The following is an 18,860-nucleotide window of genomic DNA, read 5'->3' as shown; positions in this document are numbered from 1 at the left end:
GATTATTCCCAAAAAATTATACGTGTTTTGGAAATGTTGAGTGGAATTAGTCTAGAATCGGTTAATTTTATAGAAGAAAACCTCTCAAACAGCCTTAGTCCGTAAACTTCACACGTGTCGAGCTGCGATTGGCTCATGTATTTAATGATTCCTACAACGTAAAATTCGATTAACGTGGAACGTATCTAAGCGTTATAGGGGGGGGGTCTACTGTACCATGTTTTAACTTGTTTTAGCGCCATCTATTAATTCGTACCAGTGGTAATCAATTTGCATACCATCTGAGTTATTTATTAAATTATTTTTTTGTTTCCTTATTTCTAAATGCTCTTTAAATTTTCTTTTATAAGGATCTTTTTCAAAATGCAAAATTTTTATATTATTACGGTTAATTTTACAATTATTGTTATTTGAATTTTATATTATTACGGTTAATTTTACAATTATTGTTATTTGTATGATCATACCACGGAGAATTATTGTACTTCAATCTGGTGGCCGCTTCATGTTCTTTTATTCTAACATCTAACATGCTCCCTGTTTCACCTATGTACATATATGGATTTTGACAATCACATTCCAACTTGTATACAACACCAGCTTTTTTCGGCAATCCATATTATTAATACTACTAATAACAATATATCTGTGAATATTCTGTGAAATTTTATTGGTCAAAGATGGGACCAAACAAATGTTATAATTTTTAAGGCAATTACTACAATAATCAAAAATATTTTCAAGATATGGAAATCTTTTATGTTTCTCCATTTTTAAACTTCGTATTATAACTTTTAAGTAACATGTTTTCTATTTAGTAAGAATAATCTTTGGATAATCATTAATTATAAATTTTATTTTCAAATCTTTAAGTTTAATATTTTTATTATTATCATCAGTTANAGAATAGTTTCGGTAGAAGATGTCCTGCACCCCTTCGCTACAGCCAGAGAAATTTAAATGCTGGCGTGATCATTGCAGGTATAGTATCGTTCATTATAAGAAGATACTTGTTAATTGAAGTCAGTATCCACTGAAGATGTCGAATAGGTGAAATGCATTTTGATTTTTTTTAAAAAGTAAAATAAATGTTTTCCTTAATATATAAATGGCTTACTGTATGGTATATTACAAATGTAAATCCGTCTCTGTAATCCAAAAAAAACACACTTTGGTAGACGTATCTCACAGTAATTTCTGGTTAGCAAATTATTTTTTATTTTCCATTGAACTTACATTTCGGGTTGGTATAATGTACTCCAACCCCTCCTCAGTGCTAGTTCAAATAAACAAGAAATATTAAAACATGACCATGTTATACCATAAAAAATACTAAATCATAAAAAACACTTACATTTCCACATTATGTTAATTACAAATAATTTTTTTTTATTTTCAAAATAGGGATTGGGAGGGCAAACCTTCCTCATTTCTAACCTGTATTTAAACATAAAATTGTGCATTCCGTATTAATATACATCTAAAATTAAACAACCATAACTTCCAACAAACAAACCATTATACTCGCAATCATTTAAATTTTTTTACACATGGGTAGATAACAGACATAGTAAAAAATTGTTAACATAGTAAAAATTGACATACNCCTTCCTCATCCTCTAACCTGTATTTAAACATAAAATTGTGCATTCCGTATTAATATACATCTAAAATTAAACAACCATAACTTCCAACAAACAAACCATTATACTCGCAATCATTAAAATTTTTTTACACATGGGTAGATAACAGACATAGTAAAAAATTGTTAACATAGTAAAAATTGACATACATATGTAAAAGTTTTTTTGATAGACAAACAATATTATTAAAAATAAACTAGTATCAGAAGTACTAAGGAAGATTTTTTACAAATAATTATACAGTCGACTCCCCTATAACGTGGGTTACTATAACGGAAATTCCTATAACGTAGCGAAAAAATTGTAGCAATATTCGTATAAAGGAACTCCTAAAACGTCGTCGCCGACTCGTGTCGCGACAAGATTGATAGAATCTGGACCAATAGTGGATGAACAGCCGAACTACTTTCCTCCGCCCTGCGCCACGCTACGGAGCGGCTAAATTGAGTTTGCTATCGTCTGTACAGTATTATATATAAATTAGGTACTNATATTACTACGGTTATGTGTATATCAACTGATGCAGTGAAACAACGAAAGATTCCATAATTGGACTTATAACAGACGAAATTGCTGAATCCTGTTTCCAGGTAAGATTTAAATTGTGAAAAAGTTTTTAAAACTCGAATGATATAAACCAGGGGTGGCCAAAACGTGGCGCATGCGCCAAACTTGGCGCATTGGACGATTACAAGTGGCGCTTCCGTCGGTTCTGAGCAACATTGCCAGATTTGGCTTCATTGCAATTATGAATATTACATAGAAAATTAATTTTTTATAGTCTGTCTTGGCAAGTTCATTTCTTACACAATTCGTTGCAATCGACCTGTTGACTTTTTTTTTCCTTGTACGTTACACGATACATTCATGTTCATGTTCACCACTAATGTCATATAGAACTATTTTATACGGGTAGCTATACTACAACCGCATTTTTCATTGCTTGTTCTGTGGCAAAACTGAATTTTCGTCTTATAAATTAAAATACCTAATTAAGGGGTGGCCGAAATTTTTCTCCGCCCCGGGCTGCGAACACTCACGGTGCGCCACTGCGCATCTGAACGCGTCTATCAAAACATTGGCGCATGGTATGCAAAAGGTTGGCTGATATAAACACTTATTTATAAAGAAAATATTTTCTGAGCTTGTAAATTCATATACAGTACACCCCTATAAAACGGGTTTATATAATGCGAATTCGTATATAACGACGAAAAAATTGCGACCGTATTCGTATAAACACGCTAAAAACTCGTATAATACGGTAAAACGTCATCGCCGACAGGATTTGTCGAATCTAGACCAATAGCGAAAATTGCACAAACCGTTGGGTATAAACGAGCAGCAAACCTACTAAAAAACAATTATTATTTAACGACCATAAAAATGATATTTATATTAATGATGTCTCCAAAGTTCAATAAATTTTTTGCAGAAAAATAATTTACCAGGAAACACGCGCCCGCCGTTCGATGCGCCGCTCCGCGATGTAAACAAGCTTAAGCAATGGCGTCGTCGAACGGTGCACACTCGGTAAGTAATCTTAAAATTTTTTGTTTATGCAAGAGTTTATATGGATTATTCCCAAAAAATTACACGTGTTTTGGAAGCGTTGAGTCAAATTAGTCTAGAATCGATCAATTAATATTATGAAAGAAAATCTTTCAAACAGCCGTAGTCCGTAAACTGCATACGTGCAGGGCTGTGATTAGCTCATGTATTCAAGGACTCTTAGAACATGAATTTCATAAAAAAACGGGACTTATCTACCGTGTTATAGGGGTGTCGACTGTATTTTGTCAACTAAATACAGAATTAATCTAGAAACCTCTACAGAATTAATGGTATGAAGAGTACTTGACTATCAACGGGATCGCCTTAATTTTTAGTAGTTACTTTAACATATAAATATCAATCCCGACGTATGTTATAGCAAGTTTGAATAAATTGAAAATAATAAGTAAAATTCAACTCACATTTCGAATTAATTAATATTTTTAAACAATTTATGTTTTTTAATTATCACAACAAAATCTTTCAAATGATAGTTTTAAGAAACAAATTATACTGTAAATTTATAATGAAGATTTAATTTATCAGACTAGCACATTAGTGAAAAAAATATAATTAGAGCCATACAGACGTGGGTTTTAATCGAAACTCGCAGGCTGCAGGCATTGCTAATCATCTAATTAGATAGGAGAGTGCGCGTCATAGAACAATTTCTAATTAAACGTACATATAATTTTGATTTTACTATAAACACAAATTTCAAAAATTTATAGGTTATAAGCACGAAATGAATTTAATGAAGTGAAGGCTAAACTGCCACAATCGTAACATGTGATTTTTTTCGATTCGAAATATTGATAACGAAGCGTGGGGGTCCGAATTGGAATTGATTCTGTATTTCTTACGAAAGATTTTGCAGGTGAGAAAACAGGTTTTGGCATTTTACAAAAATCAACTTTACAATAAGTCGGTTAAAACACATTACGTAAAAATAAATTAGGCGTTTATTTGTTTGCTACTCTTAAAGATATGAGCAATTATCACGAATATATTTAAAATTGTATTTAAATTTTAGAATTTAAGAAAAATTCGCAAAGCAGTTTTTATCATCCTTAGATATTATAATTTTAAAACTGTTAGTTATTCCGAATTATTCACACGTAGGGCTGTATAAAATAATGCAAAAAAAAAAAAAAAAAGTTAAATGATTGAAATCGGAACTGCAACAAGGGATTATTGAGACCGAATTTTGCAGACCGGGTTGATCACAAATATAAATGGTTTTATTACCTTTTATTTCTGCAGATGTCATGACAAAATCGGAATTTTGAACTTCTATCTATACGCTGAGATATTCAAAGTCAAAATTTGCCATATAAAGTTGATGGGCTTGTTGGCACTACACGTCAGTCGAATCTGTTATTGCTGTACGAGGGTATTTATCATGCACGGTTTGCTGTAGTTCACATGCGTGTTATTTTGCCGGCTGTTATGTACCCATAACAAGGAAAAGAGTTCGAATCGGTCAAATTTGACCTTTTGCTTTGAGCTAGATTCGACGTATACAATTAATAAACTCCAGAGACTATCTCGGGCATTAAATCTGAATATCTCCAAATCGATAGATTTTCAACTTTTTCGTTTTTGCCTTCTAGCCGTTTCTGGTGAAAGTTACGATTTTCTTTTTATGGAATATTCTCGTCTTTCTTTATGAGCTTCTTTCAAATGAACCTGATATGAATAGTTTTATATACAATTTCAGAAAATATGAACGGAACGGCTGAAGATTATGATAAATTATGCCCGAAATTTCTGCCTCGCTACGTAGAATCAGCTATAGACTCACACTTTTCGGGCATGGAATGGTCTGAGGAGGATGTCATTTTGGATATTGGATGCGGTCCAGGAAGAACAACCAAAAGTATTCTCTTACCAAAATGCCCGAAATTAATGAAAATCGTCGCTGTTGACATAATACCAGATTACATCGAGTATGCCAAAAAAACATATTTTGATGAAAGAATTGAGTTTAAGGTTCAAGACATCATCCAAAGGTGAAACCTGTACAAATTCTATACACTTTTGTCTAATTTAACAGTATTTTAGTAATTGTTATCTTTAAACACCAGTATTAAGTCCTATTAATAAATAATGTCCAAGTAGACAATTAACAATAATATTAGAACAGTATTTTAGATTTAACTTATTTTGAATGGTAAATGGGATATAACTTGTCTGAACTTCTTTGCAATGGACTTCACTACTTTTGAGGCAATAATGATGTTTTCATTTGTAGTAGTACAGTACAAAGATAATTAAAAACACATTTACATAGATGATAAAAATTCCGAGGATTAATAACACATTCAATATACAATTGATGTCGATCCTGAAAGAAATGTCGACGTCAATTGTATATTGTATGTGTTATTTAATATCATGTTTTCGGTTTTTAAAGTTGTTAATTATCTGTCTCTAGTTAAAGTAGAGAAATTGCGGCAGACGTTCAGCGCCGCCTTCCTGTAAGCCTAGAAGTTTGACAATGGCGTTTGGAACGTCAGTGGAATCATGCTCGACATATCAAACGCCATTGTCAAACTTCTAAACTTACAAAAAGGCGGCGCTGAACGTCCGACGTACAGGTTTTCGCGATGAAAACGTCGGCCGCCACCTCTCTAGTATTAAACAAAATTTAAACCGATCCATAAATATTTGTATGGTCGAAAATCGTTTTAATTAAAAACATATTTGTTTAGAAATAAAACCTATTATCAGTTTTTTATTTTTCCATTTTACTTTTATTATAAATGTATATAAATTGTTTAAGAGCATTCAAATAGGATAATGTTTTTTAAAAAACGTATCTAAAAATGAAAAAATAAGAAAATTATACAAGGAAAAATATTTTTCTCGAACTTCTGTGAATATAGAAAGCCAAACGTTACTTTTATGGACAAAAAGTTTATTAAAATGCCAATTCATCATCTTATTTCAATGTTTAATATTGAACCGATGAAACCTCTTTGTGGTTGGCAAGAATAATTGTAAATACAATGATTGAACAGAATAGTAATTGTATTTTATCCTTTTCCTTTTCCCGTTTAATGTTGTTTTTTGATTTAATTTTAATATTTAGTAGTTCATTTATTTTCATTCTCGACGAAACGGTTTTAAATCATTCCTCACTTTAGGCCATAATTGTGGTGTGATGTGTTTTATCGTGCCCGTGTTGTATTTCGTTTATGAAGCTACGCTATTGGCTACGATATTTAAATATAACTCGTTTTGCACGGAATGTTTCTCAAATTTAACTTGATTTCTATATATTAATGTGAGACGTTTCTTTTGTCTTTGAAAAACTTTAATTGAGATAAGAAATATTTTGATAACAGAAATTTTTTAAAGGATACAAATGACATAAAAATATTGTGATTATTATAAAAAACAAATGTAGGACTTCTTTTTCGTCTTCTGTCTTTCCGCGCGTTCTTCTTCAACCGTGTCCTCGCTTCTCTCGTGATGTTCTCTTTCCCGCCTTTTTTAAACCGTCGTCTTCTCTCTACTGGACTGCTTCTGACGGCCTCCTTCGTCTCCTTTCGTCGGCAGATCGCGTTTCACTTTCCACATTAATAACCTCTACACTCATGTTATTACATTGTTATATGCTTTAGAAACAAATCACAATATTAAAAATATGGTTTTTAAAACTTGGATATAACTTTTTAGCATGCAAGGTCTTCAATTAGTGTTTTCACGATTGTATATACACTGAGTGGCCAAAAGATTACAGACACTCCTTATTTAAAAGTAAACTAGAATGACAGTGACGTAGAGTGACGTAACAACACTAACTTTCGTATACAAAGAATGCTCAGCCTCAGACAACGTAGTTATCATGGAAGTTAATGTCAAAATAGATAAGACGAAAGATTTAAGTGACTTTGAATGAGGAATGCAAGAGAAGTGAAGGTGCAAGAAGAGCTAGTGCCAACATCTCTGAAACAACGACTCTTTTAGGATTTTCTCGCCAAACATTACTTTGGGTGTTTAGAGAGTGGCAGTTGGAAAAAAAATTCAAGCAATAAAGACAATTCTGGTCGATAAAGGCTGGTGAACGAGAGATGAAAGGCGATTAACACACACACAGTTTACAGCAACAGAAGGGCAACAACATAAAAATTACAACTGAATTCAATGCCGGTGGTCACAAAGCAAATCCCAACAAACTTTGCAAAAATGGACTTTGCAAAAAATGGGTTTTAGCAAAAGGATACCATCAAGAGTGCCTTTGGTATGACAGAAAAATAGGAAAAAGGCATTTGTTGTGGGACCAGGAACGAGGAAATTGGTCACTTGAGGACTGGAAAACAGCAGTCTGATGTCATGAATCTCGTTTCTTGTTCCATCATGCAGATGACAGAATCAGAATAATGTGCAAATAGCACGAATTCCTGCCAAATGGCAACTCTTCAGGCTGGTGGCGGTGGAATTATGGTGGGTGGAATGTTTTCCTAAAGTACATTGGGCCCCTTGATATTTGTGGACATATCTATAAATAGCACAGCTTACATCAACATCTTAACTCGTGATCACGTACGCTCGGTTATTTCTGTAATGTTCCGTATGGAGTTGGTCACTTTCAGCATGACAATACACATTACCACCGTGCTCGGTCGGTCACAAATTGGTTTGAGGAACATCAATCCGAGTTTAACCTGCTTCTATGGCCAGCTCAGTCCCCTGACCTCAATCCTTTGGAGCATTTGTGGGACGAAGTCGAAAAATCACTTGATAGCTTGGAAACGCCACCATTCAATCTGACCAAACTTAGAGCTGCCATTATGTCAGCATTGGCCAACATTTCTCATCAACGGTATCAGCAACTTGTTGAGTCTATGCCAAGAAGAATATCGGCTGTGATCAGAGCTAAAGGTAGAACAACTGGTTATTACAGGGTGTCTCTAATTTTTTAACCATTTGGTGTACATAATCTAACTGGAACAGTATAAATAATTACGAATATATAGTGAAAAAACCTATAGATAATAATTATATTTTACAAGTAAATTTTAAGATATAATAAAAATTATAATTTGTAATTATAATTTCTAGACCCGATATAAAAGAAATTGGAAAATACGATAAAGTTGTGTCTTTCTACGCCTTCAATTTCGTAAATGATTATCAGAAATTGTTTTCTGTTATTTCTTCAATTTTGAAGCCAGGAGGATATTTTTTCTTTATTCTTTTTACGAAATGCCCGTTGATTTCAATGCTACAAAATCTTAGTACCAACGAAGAGTGGAAGAAGTACATAAAGGTAGAGTATAGAAATTTTGTATAAAATTAATGTGGACGATAGTTAAAAATGACNAATAGTTTCGTATACAATTTCAGAAATTATGAACGGAACGGCTGAAGATTATGATAAATTATGCCCGAAATTTCTGCCTCGCTACGTAGAATCAGCTATAGACTCACACTTTTCGGGCATGGAATGGTCTGAGGAGGATGTCATTTTGGATATTGGATGCGGTCCAGGAAGAACAACCAAAAGTATTCTCTTACCAAAATGCCCGAAATTAATGAAAATCGTCGCTGTTGACATAATACCAGATTACATCGAGTATGCCAAAAAAACATATTTTGATGAAAGAATTGAGTTTAAGGTTCAAGACATCATCCAAAGGTGAAAGCTGTACAAATTCTATACACTTTTGTCTAATTTAACAGTATTTTAGTAATTGTTATCTTTAAACACCAGTATTAAGTCCTATTAATAAATAATGTCCAAGTAGACAATTAACAATAATATTAGAACAGTATTTTAGATTTAACTTATTTTGAATGGTAAATGGGATATAACTTGTCTGAACTTCTTTGCAATGGACTTCACTACTTTTGAGGCAATAATGATGTTTTCATTTGTAGTAGTACAGTACAAAGATAATTAAAAACACATTTACATAGATGATGAAAATTCCGAGGATTAATAACACATTCAATATACAATTGATGTCGATCCTGAAAGAAATGTCGACGTCAATTGTATATTGTATGTGTTATTTAATATCATGTTTTCGGTTTTTAAAGTTGTTAATTATCTGTCTCTAGTTAAAGTAGAGAAATTGCGGCAGACGTTCAGCGCCGCCTTCCTGTAAGCCTAGAAGTTTGACAATGGCGTTTGGAACGTCAGTGGAATCATGCTCGACATATCAAACGCCATTGTCAAACTTCTAAACTTACAAAAAGGCGGCGCTGAACGTCCGACGTACAGGTTTTCGCGATGAAAACGTCGGCCGCCACCTCTCTAGTATTAAACAAAATTTAAACCGATCCATAAATATTTGTATGGTCGAAAATCGTTTTAATTAAAAACATATTTGTTTAGAAATAAAACCTATTATCAGTTTTTTATTTTTCCATTTTACTTTTATTATAAATGTATATAAATTGTTTAAGAGCATTCAAATAGGATAATGTTTTTTAAAAAACGTATCTAAAAATGAAAAAATAAGAAAATTATACAAGGAAAAATATTTTTCTCGAACTTCTGTGAATATAGAAAGCCAAACGTTACTTTTATGGACAAAAAGTTTATTAAAATGCCAATTCATCATCTTATTTCAATGTTTAATATTGAACCGATGAAACCTCTTTGTGGTTGGCAAGAATAATTGTAAATACAATGATTGAACAGAATAGTAATTGTATTTTATCCTTTTCCTTTTCCCGTTTAATGTTGTTTTTTGATTTAATTTTAATATTTAGTAGTTCATTTATTTCCATTCTAGACGAAACGGTTTTAAATCATTCCTCACTTTAGGCCATAATTGTGGTGTGATGTGTTTTATCGTGCCCGTGTTGTATTTCGTTTATGAAGCTACGCTATTGGCTACGATATTTAAATATAACTCGTTTTGCACGGAATGTTTCTCAAATTTAACTTGATTTCTATATATTAATGTGAGACGTTTCTTTTGTCTTTGAAAAACTTTAATTGAGATAAGAAATATTTTGATAACAGAAATTTTTTAAAGGATACAAATGACATAAAAATATTGTGATTATTATAAAAAACAAATGTAGGACTTCTTTTTCGTCTTCTGTCTTTCCGCGCGTTCTTCTTCAACCGTGTCCTCGCTTCTCTCGTGATGTTCTCTTTCCCGCCTTTTTTAAACCGTCGTCTTCTCTCTACTGGACTGCTTCTGACGGCCTCCTTCGTCTCCTTTCGTCGGCAGATCGCGTTTCACTTTCCACATTAATAACCTCTACACTCATGTTATTACATTGTTATATGCTTTAGAAACAAATCACAATATTAAAAATATGGTTTTTAAAACTTGGATATAACTTTTTAGCATGCAAGGTCTTCAATTAGTGTTTTCACGATTGTATATACACTGAGTGGCCAAAAGATTAGAGACACTCCTTATTTAAAAATAAACTAGAATGACAGTGACGTAGAGTGACGTAACAACACTAACTTTCGTATACAAAGAATGCTCAGCCTCAGACAACGTAGTTATTATGGAAGTCAACGTCAAAATAGATAAGACAAAAGATTTAAGTGACTTTGAATGAGGGATGCAAGAGGAGTGAAGGTGCAAGAAGAGCTAGTGCCAACATCTCTGAAACAACGACTCTTTTAGGATTTTCTCGCCAAACATTACTTCGGGTGTTTAGAGAGTGGCAGTTGGAAAAAAAATTAAGCAATAAAGACAATTCTGGTCGATAAAGGCTGGTGAACGAGAGATGAAAGGCGATTAACATAAACACAGTTTACAGCAACAGAAGAACAACAGCATAAATATTACAGCTGAATTCAATGCAGGTGGTCACAAAGCAAATCCCAACAAACTTTGCAAAAAATGGGTTTTAGCAGCAGGATACCATCAAGAGTGCCTTTGGTATGACAGAAAACTAGGAAAAAGGCATTTGTTGTGGGACCAGGAACGAGGAAATTGGTCACTTCAGGACTGGAAAACAGCAGCCTGATGTCATGAATCTCGTTTCTTGTTCCATCATGCAGATGACAGAATCAGAATAATGTGCAAATAGCACGAATTCCTGCCAAATGGCAACTCTTCAGGCTGGTGGCGGTGGAATTATGGTGGGTGGAATGTTTTCCTAAAGTACATTGGGCCCCTTGATATTTGTGGACATATCTATAAATAGCACAGCTTACCTCAACATCGTTACTCATGATCACGTACGCTCGGTTATTTCTGTAATGTTCCCGTATGGAGTTGGTCACTTTCAGCATGACAATACACCTTACCACCGTGCTCAGTCGGTCGAAATTGGTTTGAGGAACATCAATCCGAGTTTAACCTGCTTCTATGGCCAGCTCAGTCCCCTGACCTCAATCCTTTGGAGCATTTGTGGGACGAAGNGCAGATGACAGAATCAGAATAATGTGCAAATAGCACGAATTCCTGCCAAATGGCAACTCTTCAGGCTGGTGGCGGTGGAATTATGGTGGGTGGAATGTTTTCCTAAAGTACATTGGGCCCCTTGATATTTGTGGACATATCTATAAATAGCACAGCTTACATCAACATCTTAACTCGTGATCACGTACGCTCGGTTATTTCTGTAATGTTCCGTATGGAGTTGGTCACTTTCAGCATGACAATACACATTACCACCGTGCTCGGTCGGTCACAAATTGGTTTGAGGAACATCAATCCGAGTTTAACCTGCTTCTATGGCCAGCTCAGTCCCCTGACCTCAATCCTTTGGAGCATTTGTGGGACGAAGTCCAAAAATCACTTGATAGCTTGGAAACGCCACCATTCAATCTGACCAAACTTAGAGCTGCCATTATGTCAGCATTGGCCAACATTTCTCATCAACGGTATCAGCAACTTGTTGAGTCTATGCCAAGAAGAATATCGGCTGTGATCAGAGCTAAAGGTAGAACAACTGGTTATTACAGGGTGTCTCTAATTTTTTAACCATTTGGTGTACATAATCTAACTGGAACAGTATAAATAATTACGAATATATAGTGAAAAAACCTATAGATAATAATTATATTTTACAAGTAAATTTTAAGATATAATAAAAATTATAATTTGTAATTATAATTTCTAGACCCGATATAAAAGAAATTGGAAAATACGATAAAGTTGTGTCTTTCTACGCCTTCAATTTCGTAAATGATTATCAGAAATTGTTTTCTGTTATTTCTTCAATTTTGAAGCCAGGAGGATATTTTTTCTTTATTCTTTTTACGAAATGCCCGTTGATTTCAATGCTACAAAATCTTAGTACCAACGAAGAGTGGAAGAAGTACATAAAGGTAGAGTATAGAAATTTTGTATAAAATTAATGTGGACGATAGTTAAAAATGACGTTTTATTTCAGAGTGAAAATATGCTTAACACAATTCCATTGATGGACAATTGGAATGATGTCGAATCGGAATTTAAAAATTTTATTTCCAAGTTTGATTTCAGAGTGACAAAGAGTAAATGTGAAGTTTTAGATATATCATATTCTAACAAAAAGCATTATTTGGGTAATTTTTGTAATATTGTCTTACATATAACTATATTTGTATTAATATTAATTTTACCAATATAAATTATTTTCTTTTATCCTGTTCTTAGATGCAACTTAATAAATAGCGATTATTCTAATTTTATTTTTAATTTAGGGTTTTTAAAACTCCGTTTTGAAAAACCAGTTTTTTGAAGAAATTTATATAAAAACCGCTAAAATATAGCTAAAACTGGGTATTTGAGCCTAGACTTAAACATATAAATAAATTAATTATTTGATTAAAAACATCAACAGTTTGACACAAAATCGTCTCTGACATAAAACGAGAATGTTGTTAAATACTAAGTTTCATAAAACTAACTACAAAAGCAAAATAATTTTCCTACGCCTAAAAAGCGTCCAATTCTCCCTACAGTAGGGAGAAATAATTCAACTACGGAAAAACGATAGGAAGATTTGTACACTTAAAAGAATGCCTTGTTTTAGATTTGAATGACATCGGTGCTTTTCACATGTGGAACGAAGCAGAATATTGTAAAATTGTAGAGCTCCTTAAAGTTTAAGGACCAATACGTTTAGTAGCTGATGCCTTAGGACGACAAAGTTTGCAACTTGTCGTATTTATTAACGAGTAAAGGTATATTTGAATTTCTGTAATGTGAATTGAAAAATTTGGAAACTGAAATTAGCTCCAAGTTGTTAGATGGTGTAGAGGTACGAATTCAAGAGAGAAGACAAACGGGATTAGTAACACTTATCCTTTATTTACAAAATCCACAGAACGTTTAGACAAAGTCGTCTAGCGTATTTCTTTCACTAGCTGCAAAATCTGATATCATTAAATTATCTGGACAAATATTATTTAAATTATATCCAAATTATTCTATAGAGACGAGTGCGATGACGAAAAAAGTGGCGAAAAAGAAAATTAACCCATAGCTTTAAAAAATGCTATGGAAAAATCAATACATAAATATCTTCAAGAACCTAAAGTGACTTCGTCCAGCCGTAAGACACTAAAAACGAAGTTCTTAGTATTAGAGGATACAAATAGAAGAACGAAAAATTTTAATTTATTATTTAATGCTTTAATGACGATTAAATTCAGCTCAGTAGCGAGTGAGAGAGTTTTTCTATTTCTGGCAATTTTGTGTACAAAATAAGGACACAGTTGAGCAATAGACGTTCTTTGCATTCTAAAATCATATTTTTTTTAGGAAAAATAAGGAATAAAATAATATTTTGTAGGCATTCATTGTTATTTGTATTTCTTTATGGTTTCTATGGAGTAAATTTTATAGTTTAAAAAATCGGTTTTAACTGTTTTTCGAATTTTTACCTCCCCAAATGGAAATAAGGAATGTTTACAACTGATTTTAAAACTTTTTAATTTATTTAATATTTATAAAATTTCAAAAATGTAACCAAAAAAAATCGACCAATGTGTACACAAAACAAAAAAGAAAAAATGGAAATGCTAGATTATCACATTAAAAAGTCGGTATTTGCATAAACCCTAGTTTAATTATTATTTCTGTTTCGGGGAATTTTTCATTTGACTACAAGCCTCATTAAATAGTAGTTTTATTAAGTAAAATTCTTCATAAGTCATAGTGTTCTGTCTGTGATCAAACTATACATTAACAAATAATTTGTTCGGAAATAATAGATCACTGTGAAGTAAAGGAAATTAATAAAGGAGTAAGAAGCACAATGTGTAACATTTCCACGCAGACACAAACAGTTTTAATGTCATTATTAGATGAATATAGCGCTTACTAATCAATAGGTAATTTGTTACCGCTTGGCCCAACTAACTGTTTCCGAATTTTCTATGATTTAATTACATGAACAGTCATTTTTTCCTCTTTTTATTTGTTTACAAATAGCATTACAAAAAAATGGAAGAAAATTTATTATATGTTTATTATGACGACGTATAATAACAATTTTATCGAAAACCGTGATAAAATAATAATTGATAGCTTGGAAACGCCACCATTCAATCTGACCAAACTTAGAGCTGCCATTATGTCAGCATTGGCCAACATTTCTCATCAACGGTATCAGCAACTTGTTGAGTCTATGCCAAGAAGAATATCGGCTGTGATCAGAGCTAAAGGTAGAACAACTGGTTATTACAGGGTGTCTCTAATTTTTTAACCATTTGGTGTACATAATCTAACTGGAACAGTATAAATAATTACGAATATATAGTGAAAAAACCTATAGATAATAATTATATTTTACAAGTAAATTTTAAGATATAATAAAAATTATAATTTGTAATTATAATTTCTAGACCCGATATAAAAGAAATTGGAAAATACGATAAAGTTGTGTCTTTCTACGCCTTCAATTTCGTAAATGATTATCAGAAATTGTTTTCTGTTATTTCTTCAATTTTGAAGCCAGGAGGATATTTTTTCTTTATTCTTTTTACGAAATGCCCGTTGATTTCAATGCTACAAAATCTTAGTACCAACGAAGAGTGGAAGAAGTACATAAAGGTAGAGTATAGAAATTTTGTATAAAATTAATGTGGACGATAGTTAAAAATGACGTTTTATTTCAGAGTGAAAATATGCTTAACACAATTCCATTGATGGACAATTGGAATGATGTCGAATCGGAATTTAAAAATTTTATTTCCAAGTTTGATTTCAGAGTGACAAAGAGTAAATGTGAAGTTTTAGATATATCATATTCTAACAAAAAGCATTATTTGGGTAATTTTTGTAATATTGTCTTACATATAACTATATTTGTATTAATATTAATTTTACCAATATAAATTATTTTCTTTTATCCTGTTCTTAGATGCAACTTAATAAATAGCGATTATTCTAATTTTATTTTTAATTTAGGGTTTTTAAAACTCCGTTTTGAAAAACCAGTTTTTTGAAGAAATTTATATAAAAACCGCTAAAATATAGCTAAAACTGGGTATTTGAGCCTAGACTTAAACATATAAATAAATTAATTATTTGATTAAAAACATCAACAGTTTGACACAAAATCGTCTCTGACATAAAACGAGAATGTTGTTAAATACTAAGTTTCATAAAACTAACTACAAAAGCAAAATAATTTTCCTACGCCTAAAAAGCGTCCAATTCTCCCTACAGTAGGGAGAAATAATTCAACTACGGAAAAACGATAGGAAGATTTGTACACTTAAAAGAATGCCTTGTTTTAGATTTGAATGACATCGGTGCTTTTCACATGTGGAACGAAGCAGAATATTGTAAAATTGTAGAGCTCCTTAAAGTTTAAGGACCAATACGTTTAGTAGCTGATGCCTTAGGACGACAAAGTTTGCAACTTGTCGTATTTATTAACGAGTAAAGGTATATTTGAATTTCTGTAATGTGAATTGAAAAATTTGGAAACTGAAATTAGCTCCAAGTTGTTAGATGGTGTAGAGGTACGAATTCAAGAGAGAAGACAAACGGGATTAGTAACACTTATCCTTTATTTACAAAATCCACAGAACGTTTAGACAAAGTCGTCTAGCGTATTTCTTTCACTAGCTGCAAAATCTGATATCATTAAATTATCTGGACAAATATTATTTAAATTATATCCAAATTATTCTATAGAGACGAGTGCGATGACGAAAAAAGTGGCGAAAAAGAAAATTAACCCATAGCTTTAAAAAATGCTATGGAAAAATCAATACATAAATATCTTCAAGAACCTAAAGTGACTTCGTCCAGCCGTAAGACACTAAAAACGAAGTTCTTAGTATTAGAGGATACAAATAGAAGAACGAAAAATTTTAATTTATTATTTAATGCTTTAATGACGATTAAATTCAGCTCAGTAGCGAGTGAGAGAGTTTTTCTATTTCTGGCAATTTTGTGTACAAAATAAGGACACAGTTGAGCAATAGACGTTCTTTGCATTCTAAAATCATATTTTTTTTAGGAAAAATAAGGAATAAAATAATATTTTGTAGGCATTCATTGTTATTTGTATTTCTTTATGGTTTCTACGGAGTAAATTTTATAGTTTAAAAAATCGGTTTTAACTGTTTTTCGAATTTTTACCTCCCCAAATGGAAATAAGGAATGTTTACAACTGATTTTAAAACTTTTTAATTTATTTAATATTTATAAAATTTCAAAAATGTAACCAAAAAAAATCGACCAATGTGTACACAAAACAAAAAAGAAAAAATGGAAATGCTAGATTATCACATTAAAAAGTCGGTATTTGCATAAACCCTAGTTTAATTATTATTTCTGTTTCGGGGAATTTTTCATTTGACTACAAGCCTCATTAAATAGTAGTTTTATTAAGTAAAATTCTTCATAAGTCATAGTGTTCTGTCTGTGATCAAACTATACATTAACAAATAATTTGTTCGGAAATAATAGATCACTGTGAAGTAAAGGAAATTAATAAAGGAGTAAGAAGCACAATGTGTAACATTTCCACGCAGACACAAACAGTTTTAATGTCATTATTAGATGAATATAGCGCTTACTAATCAATAGGTAATTTGTTACCGCTTGGCCCAACTAACTGTTTCCGAATTTTCTATGATTTAATTACATGAACAGTCATTTTTTCCTCTTTTTATTTGTTTACAAATAGCATTACAAAAAAATGGAAGAAAATTTATTATATGTTTATTATGACGACGTATAATAACAATTTTATCGAAAACCGTGATAAAATAATAATATAAATGAATGTTAATAATGTACAGTACAGGATATACTTGTCCCAAAATAAGGAAGGCATGAATGCTTCAGCAGTTAAATTGCAAGTAATAAACAAAATATCACAAGCGTAGTATAAAATAACATAATATATTTAATAAAATAATAGTATAAAATACTATTCTTTCAAATAGTATTTTACACTAATTTTTCAAATAGGCAAAATACTCTCTATGGTATTTTGCCTATTTGAATGGTGCTAGAAGTGTTTTGATGTGATGTGGATTTGGATGAGGTGGTATGATAAATCTAGCTTTTATCTCTGGTCGTATTAATGTTGTAGGATATTAGCAAGCTCTACATATGCACCTAATGCAATTTGCTAAACAATTTGGAAGAAAGTTGTTGCAATTTCGACATGGTAATGCAATCACTCATAATGGAAAATTAACTTGGCAAATGGCGGTCACGTTATGGACTAATTGTGATGTTTTCCTGATAGTACTCGTTTTTATGTAAAGCAGAATCAGTAAATCCTTCGCAGCGGAGCTCAGTTTTCCCGAAAATACCTACTATTAATATTAAATTGATTTTTAATAAGTCGTTCAATAGTTCATAGATATAATACTGTAGAAACAATACAATGTGATTCGAAAATTTCCATACATAAGCAAACATCCTACAGTAAATTATAAACTCACTTATGATGTATTTGAGTACGATTTAACTGAAAGTACTTCTTTTCTATGGAATGTATATTACGTCTGATGTTATGACGACGCAAAATTTATTTTACAAAACTAATAAAAGTTGAATATAGAAGATTATTGCGGGATTGAAAACATGCAGACTTTATTATTGTAAGATAACTAAATTCCGAGATAATATTTATATATAAGCGTTTTTATTAATATTTTGCTTCATCATAATTTATTTTCTTTTAGATATATTAGTTGCAGTATTACCTAAAGCACTCTTTCAAAAGATGGAACCGGATGTTAAAAATCGCTTTTTGAAGCAGGTCGAACACATCATTCTCAAGTTTTGTTCTCAAAAGGAAAATGGCGAAATTTCGACTCCTTTGGAATTTTTGCAGATTTCAGGAATGAGAAATGAAACTTAAAATTAAGCCATCAATATATGCTCCATAAGACTATCAATGTACTGTCTATTTTGTATTTTATTTTTGATAATAGAAATAATAAAATTAGTTGGCAAGGTCTCTCGCTCGACATTCCTGACATAATTTATNTGTCGAAGTTTCCATGCGTCAACAATTAAGTGTTGAGATTTATTTTAGAAACAAAGGAAGATATTGTTGATTTTGCGAGGATATTCGATTGTCTCTTGTTTACCTGACCCGAGGGAGATGGAAATACCAGGTGGAGAAAAATGGGTTTTTTCCACATTATAATTAACTGTATAATTAACTCCAGGATCTCACACTATTAATGCAATAAATTATTATCACTAATCGGCCGATTAATCGGTATCGGCCGATAATGCATGGCCGATTAATCGGTAA

The 18,860-nt window shown here is 31.9% G+C and overlaps 2 protein-coding genes across 2 annotated transcripts; both read left to right on the top strand.

The window, feature by feature from the left end:
• The first annotated feature begins 2,133 nt into the window (after window positions 1–2,133).
• On the top strand, window positions 2,134–8,561 carry LOC111613499 (juvenile hormone acid O-methyltransferase-like). Its single transcript, XM_023354848.1, has 4 exons — window positions 2,134–2,233; window positions 4,918–5,209; window positions 8,268–8,475; window positions 8,553–8,561. The coding sequence occupies exons 2-4, from the start codon at window positions 4,923–4,925 to the stop codon at window positions 8,559–8,561; spliced, it is 504 nt and encodes a 167-aa protein (XP_023210616.1). The 5' UTR covers window positions 2,134–2,233; window positions 4,918–4,922.
• A 34-nt stretch (window positions 8,562–8,595) lies between these two features.
• LOC111613503 (juvenile hormone acid O-methyltransferase-like) lies at window positions 8,596–18,548 on the top strand. The gene is made up of 4 exons (XM_023354851.1): window positions 8,596–8,844; window positions 12,255–12,462; window positions 12,528–12,681; window positions 18,280–18,548. Exons 1-4 carry the CDS (start codon window positions 8,648–8,650, stop codon window positions 18,456–18,458), a joined length of 738 nt encoding a protein of 245 aa, XP_023210619.1. The 5' UTR covers window positions 8,596–8,647; the 3' UTR covers window positions 18,459–18,548.
• Window positions 18,549–18,860: the final 312 nt, after the last annotated feature.

The sequence above is a fragment of the Centruroides sculpturatus genome, unplaced genomic scaffold (assembly GCF_000671375.1).
Source record: "Centruroides sculpturatus isolate CEXI.00-Female unplaced genomic scaffold, Cexi_2.0 scaffold1758, whole genome shotgun sequence".
Lineage (NCBI taxonomy): Eukaryota > Metazoa > Arthropoda > Arachnida > Scorpiones > Buthidae > Centruroides > Centruroides sculpturatus.
Note: the sequence above shows the minus strand (reverse complement) of the source record. Positions and strands in the feature narration are given on the sequence as shown.